This window comes from Aptenodytes forsteri, unplaced genomic scaffold (genome assembly GCF_000699145.1).
Source record: "Aptenodytes forsteri isolate BGI_AS27 unplaced genomic scaffold, ASM69914v1 Scaffold141, whole genome shotgun sequence".
Classification (NCBI taxonomy): domain Eukaryota; kingdom Metazoa; phylum Chordata; class Aves; order Sphenisciformes; family Spheniscidae; genus Aptenodytes; species Aptenodytes forsteri.
Window position 1 is genome coordinate 614737 of NW_008794416.1, and position 6081 is coordinate 620817.

Genomic DNA, 6081 nt, shown 5'->3' on the forward strand with positions numbered 1-6081 from the left:
GCTGGTGGGGTGGGGTGAGAAGCAGAAAAGGCCTTGACTCTGTGTCAGCACTGCTCAGCAATAATGAAAACATCCCTGTGTTATCAACACTGTTTCCAGCACAAATCCAGAACATAGCCCCCTACTAGCTACTAGGAAGAAATTTAATTCTATCCTAGCCAAAACCTGTACAGAAGCTCAGTGAAAAGAATAGACATGTCTCCCCATTTGTGTGCAGCATACAGACTGTATTTAAGTGCTGTATTATTGTCCCTGGTCAGTCTTAGAGGTCCAGTTCCAGTGCATATGCCATTACAAATTTCCAGATCTATGTGAGCTTATCCAGGCCTGCTAAGCCCTTCGGATTGTCTTCAACCTATAGAGAAACCTCAGATTAACACAGAAGAAGATCACTTCCTTACCAGGGTTTGGAAGAGTAATCCAGCTCAGCCAGCCACACCTCTGGGGAAGCACATGGCAGAATTCAGGGATTTTTGCCAAAGATGTCGTTGCAGTAACTGGGTTCTCAAGCTGAGGAGGGTTAAAGGCTTATGCGTACTGCAGAGGTCTCTAAGTACAGCTGTCCCTACAAAGCCATCTTGGAACTTGCCTAGTGGGGACAGTTGTACTGACAGAAGTGAGAGATTTTTCTGCCAGGAATAACTGCTGTTAATCCACAAATTTAAATCGCATATGGGGCAGACCTGTAGGATCTGTAGGAGGAATTGCACTGAAAAGGATATGTTGATTCTAGAGGTTTTGGGATTAATAGCACAGTCTTTTCACAGATTCAACTGGCGTTTGCTAAGTGTGCTGAAGAGATCAAAGCTGTCCATGAGCAAACCAGGAGGGAGCAGTCCCTGTTAGAATGGACAGGCAGTACGCTGGGCCATGTCGTTCTGTTGTTTTCCAGGGCTGGGAGAACCCAGGAGGCTTGGTACGTGTGTGGCTGTCATGAGCTCTTGGCTTGCTGACGCTAACTCAAAGCTTAATCACAAAAATCAAAAGCTGACGACTGATTGCTTTGGAATGCTAGTGCAAAGGGAGGGGATAAATCCTGCTGGGAATGTGATGGGGTCTTTTCTTAATTTTATTGTTCATTCTTGGCACCAAGTTACGTTGTCTATCTTAAAAAATGGTTTAGAAGTTAATATAGCAACTGGCTTAGAGCATCGTACAGCTGCTTATGGCAAGGTAGGGTTTGATTATCGCTTCATTAAGCACTGCTGATTTCCTACAGCTTCCCATTTTCTAATTTTTAGAACTCTCTGGAATTCAAACTGCTAAAAAGATTAATTAGAGTTTAATTAAACTTTTAATTAGAATTAACCCTAATTAAAACTCTTAAAGTATTTTTAGAACTCTCCAGTAGCTAGAATTTACTCTCCTACATGCTCTCAACTTGAAATACTGGTTAAAATATCTAGCCTCCAATTTAAGGTTCAGAGCTATTTTCTGTTAAATATAGACGTTCTCTTTGCACTGATTCATTTGAAACAAAGAAGTGGCACGTACCCTCCTAAAAATACGTAATATTTTACAGTAAACTTGCCACCACCTACACTTTTTTTCTGCACTAGTTAAGATATTTTATGTTGAACTAACCAATGATGATGTTAGCTGGTACACATCGCATCTGTGAGAATATGGCATGGGATCTGTTTCAGATCTGTGGGGAAGATTGTTCTATGAAACAGCTTGCCTGTGTTTCAACAGGGGCTTATCCAAGAGATTTAATATCTGTCTGTTCCTGTGCTTTGTGGTGGGTTTTTTTTTAATTTTTTTTTTTGTTTTCTTTTGAACAGGAACATGATGGAGCGTTTCCAGCAAATCAGTAGGATTCCCACGTGAGTACTTCTAGGTTCTGACTTCAGGTACTGAGTCTCCCCTTTGGCTGAGATTTTGCATTTCTATTATAACTGACAATAGTGGTCCATATCTTATTGTTGCTTCCGAAGCATGAGTGTATGTGTCTGTCCCTGCGAGCACTGGTGTTTATCCAGCCGATGTGTTCCAAGACCAAGAATATGTCTCAAAAATTTATGTTGAAAATGCAAGGGGGGGGCACGTTTAAGTGGTTGATCCTTGAGATGTCATTGAATGAAGCTCTGGGACATGGAGAACAGTGACACTGATTAACTTGGCATGAGAAATCAAGTCTAAGCAGGACCCTTGAGAACATCTGATTTTCCGTGTGCTCAAAAAAATTCTAATATGCTATTAACCGAGCATATGTGCTTCAGAGGTGTCTGGATTTTTGAAGACAAGTTTATCAAGTCAAATCCTAAATCTTATGTGGTACCCTGTTAGGCTACAACAGTGAGCTTTTCTCAGGATTTTGGAGGAAAAAATTCTGTTTGAAGTAGAAAACAACTTCTAAGGAATAGTAATGCATTTTTAAAAAACAGAAAAAACCCAAACAACTGCTTGGTGCTCACAGAAATGAACACCTTAGATCTGCTGTTGGAGATGGGAATTTCACCGAGATGCACGGTGTTCTCCGTGGCTGCCTGCACCAGTGAGGGGATGTGGTACCATAGGCAGCTGTTAGTGGCACTCCGTGCTTGCCCTGTTCTGCACACTGCCACTGGTGTGGCCCAAGGAAGCTTTGACGCTGCCAAGCCACATCAGAGCCCCTGTCTCAATTTGGGGAATAGGGAAAGGAGAAGAATCCTCCTTCTGAAATCGTGGTGTAGCTGATGGTTTGTGGATGCCATGGGTTATGAATGTGAAGGGAAGGAAAGTTGTTTCCCTGCTGTTACCAAACAGATCAGAGGCTCTTCTGGTTGAACTGTCCCCTTCTCTGCCAAGCTCCCTGCGGCACCAGCTGCAAACACTTACTTGTTTCCCTGCCTAAAGGCAAGAGAGGCATCTCCAGCAGCTGTCGCAGGTGATGAAGGAGCAGAGCCAGCACTTGGATGTGAAATGGAGCTGGCAGAGCAGAGCCAGCTGTCAGCGGCTCCCAGTGCCCACGGACAGCATGGCAGCCTCTGGCAGTGAGACACCTGCCTTTGATTTAAAGTGCTGTTATACTGTTCCTTTACCTCTGCCAGCCACGTAAAAGAGGATGAGGGCCTGATTTGGGGACTGTAAAGAGGGGAAGGTTATTTAGGCTGCTGCTAAGGTGGGGTCCTTGTTCTGAGCAGCGAGCTGCTGCCCTCTGTTTTTGGGCAAGGAGAAGTATTGCTTTCTGCTAGGATAGGAGTTCCCAAGCGCACCACATCGGTACGGGGTGAAGGCTGAGGTGAAACTCCTGGCAGGAGCAGAATTGGGCTGGCTGAGTGATCTGAAAATCTGTCACCTCCTCTCTTTAAAGCACCTGCTGTAAGTTAGTGGCTACCTCACCTGGGGCCCCGTGAACAGTCACTCTTTTTGCCTTTGCTTTTGCAGTGACCAGGTGATGGATGAGTTCTTGAACTGTGCTAAAAAAACCAATTGCCCAGATGAGGCAATTAAGCTGGTAAAGCTGGCAGCATCCCTCGGTCTTCCTTCATCTCAAAGGCTTAAAAACAGAACAGAGAAGGAATTTGAACTCTCTGAAAAGCAGAAGTAAGTTGGAGTACTTCATGTTACTGCTGAAGGGGTATAGTAGACAGGGTGTTGGAGGGGTAATTCCTGCAGAAAGGCTTCTCCGCCAGGGCGGCAGAGAACTGGCTTCAGAATGATGTGCCTTTCTGTTGACTCTGGTTGATTCACACCCCCAAAATGGCCCCTCAGTTTTTGATCCCATACTGTATCCATCCCACCTAGGAAGGAAGGTAACTTTCCATGATGGGGTTAGCCTTATCCACCGCTCAGATCTGCTATCACCTTTCTTTCCCAGAATCTTTTCCTAGCTGGGTATGGCCACCTAAAAGACACTGATTGCAGGCTAGTAAAAGCAGAGAAGTGGTACAGGATGGCCCTGCACGCAGTTCGCAGGTTCTGAGGCTCATGGTCAATCTTCATTACGTCTCGCTGGCCACCATTGTTCGTTGCTGAGCTGATGCAGCCAAGCTCAGATGATGGGTTTAGCCTTAAGGACCACAGTTTGGAGCCAGTGGTCTGGTCCAAGGGAACGAATAAATAGAAGTCCAGCACCTTTGACAGCTGGCCCACCACTTTCTGGGTAACTGAAGTAGTCTGCTTTTCCAAAAGGAGGTGGGTGTGCTTCCACCAAATGCTGGGTGGACATGTCCATTGAGGAAAATAGGCAGCAGACAGCCCACAGTGTTCCCTTTGGAGCGGGTTTACCCTGTGTTTTGGGTATCTCTTTTCAAGCAAGTCACAACAGGTGACTGATTACTGGACTGTTTTACACCTGCAGGAAGACACTGGAGAGTATCAAATCAGACAGCGACAGCAGCGATAGTGACAGTGACAGCGATAGTGACCGTGACTAGCTGTCCCTCTCACCTTCCTCTCGGGGAAAACTGGGAGCAATCACTGCCTTGACGCCAGGAGGCTTCTGTGAGAAGTGAAATTACTGAAGGGACGGCTTCTGGGAGGTGCTGCAGCACTGCTAAGCATTCCAGAGCATTCTGATACGGGACCTGCTTGGCAAGAGTACGTTGTCCTCATTGGAGCAAGCTAGAAGCTGTCCTGTTGAACGTTCTTGGTAACTTCAAACACAGCGTGGGCTACACCAACACAGTCTCTTTCACACCATTACCCGCACAAGCTAGCTCCTGCCAGGCAGCTGTGGCCTGCTTAAATAGCTTGGCTGAGGTACTGGAGGGCATCAGTGAGAGGAGTGCTGCTTCCTGGAGGCTGCTCAGCAGGTACAAGTTTTTGACAGCTTGAGCAAGACTTCTCTTGGACCTTCTGCAACATAAACCTGCACCGGATTTAATTCCTTTCCAACTAACTTTAATGAACTACCTAAATATGATGCTTACTCTGCATGTAAACACTGTAAGCAATGCAGCACTCATCACCTGTGGTGTTATTCCTCATCCTTTTTGGTGTTTTGGGACAGGCTTTGGACTGTAGATGTTAAAAAGCTACAAGTTGTACAGCTGGAGACTGCATCTAATAAACAGCTGACATTAAACACGGCTGTATTCTGATAATCCCTGTGCAAAAACCATTGATTACAAAGTGTTGCTGCTGCTCTGTGAGAGTGAGTAAAGTTCATGCCGAATACAGCAATAAAGCTAATGAGGTGAGTGTCTAGGAAGACAGATGACTGCACTGTTCAGTTCTCTGCCTTGCAGTTAACTGGCCCTCACAGCATTGTGCTGCTGTTCTCAGCTTGTAGAGGAAGCTTGAAGGTTTTTTTGAGGTAATCTTGAACAGGCAAAGGAGGTCTTGTTCCTGTGAGGATTAAACCATATTCTAGTGAAAGTAGTTAACAGATGATTCTCTTTGTGAAAAATAACACCTTGATGTGCATGATGCTGCAGGACAAGTCAGAGCACACTGCTGTGGAAAGCAGCTTAAGGATAATTCAGTAATGAGTTTGGAAAACAACAGCTGCTAGAGGTAGAACAAACTACAGCTGAAAGGCTAAAAGTCAAGTGTTCCTCACATTACAGGAAAGGATGGGCAGTAAAGCTGTTTGAAGGCAGCATTTGCTCCAGAAAGCAAACATGCCTGTTCTGGGAATGCGTGACTAGAACAGGGATAGATCAAAGATAAAGGACTTTCAGAAGTGGTGATATGCTCCTTGCTTTATTGTACCAACAATTTAAAACTGGATCAGCAAGTAGACCAAGCTCCAATTACTCATTTCAGCAAGTGGGTACTAAGTAAGTTTGATCAATCTGTCTCCACTGCTGGTAAGAATTAAGGGAAAGGTAAGAGAAGGAAGGAGCTCAGTCTTTACGTGAGTTCTCATGGTTGAACCAAGATCTGGCTTCTAGACAGAAATACCTGGTCTTCTAAAACTACGGGAGAGCAGATCTGACAAGAAGAAACATGCAGGGGTAGAAGTCCACCAGAATACGTGCTCTGACACGAGCTTAAGTTATGTCTACTTAAACCTCTACTTGTACATGGATTTTTTTACAGCTGTACAAATTAACAGACACCTCGATCACATCAATGAATTCTTGCTCCTTGAAAGGAGTAAAACAGAGAGAAGTCTTAACTTCACGTCATGGAGAAAGGCTGTTCTCGTAC

General features: G+C 44.9%; 1 protein-coding gene across 1 annotated transcript in view; it reads left to right on the top strand.

Moving 5' to 3' along the window:
- Positions 1-5030, top strand: part of PTCD3 (pentatricopeptide repeat domain 3) — a 22899-nt gene extending 17869 nt beyond the window's left edge. Inside the window, exons 21-24 of the mRNA XM_009289405.2 lie at positions 768-916; positions 1785-1826; positions 3370-3528; positions 4286-5030. Coding sequence (XP_009287680.2) covers positions 768-916; positions 1785-1826; positions 3370-3528; positions 4286-4361 — 426 coding nt within the window. The 3' untranslated portion in view covers positions 4362-5030. The remainder of the gene's footprint in view (positions 1-767; positions 917-1784; positions 1827-3369; positions 3529-4285) is intronic.
- The last annotated feature ends 1051 nt before the right edge of the window (positions 5031-6081 follow it).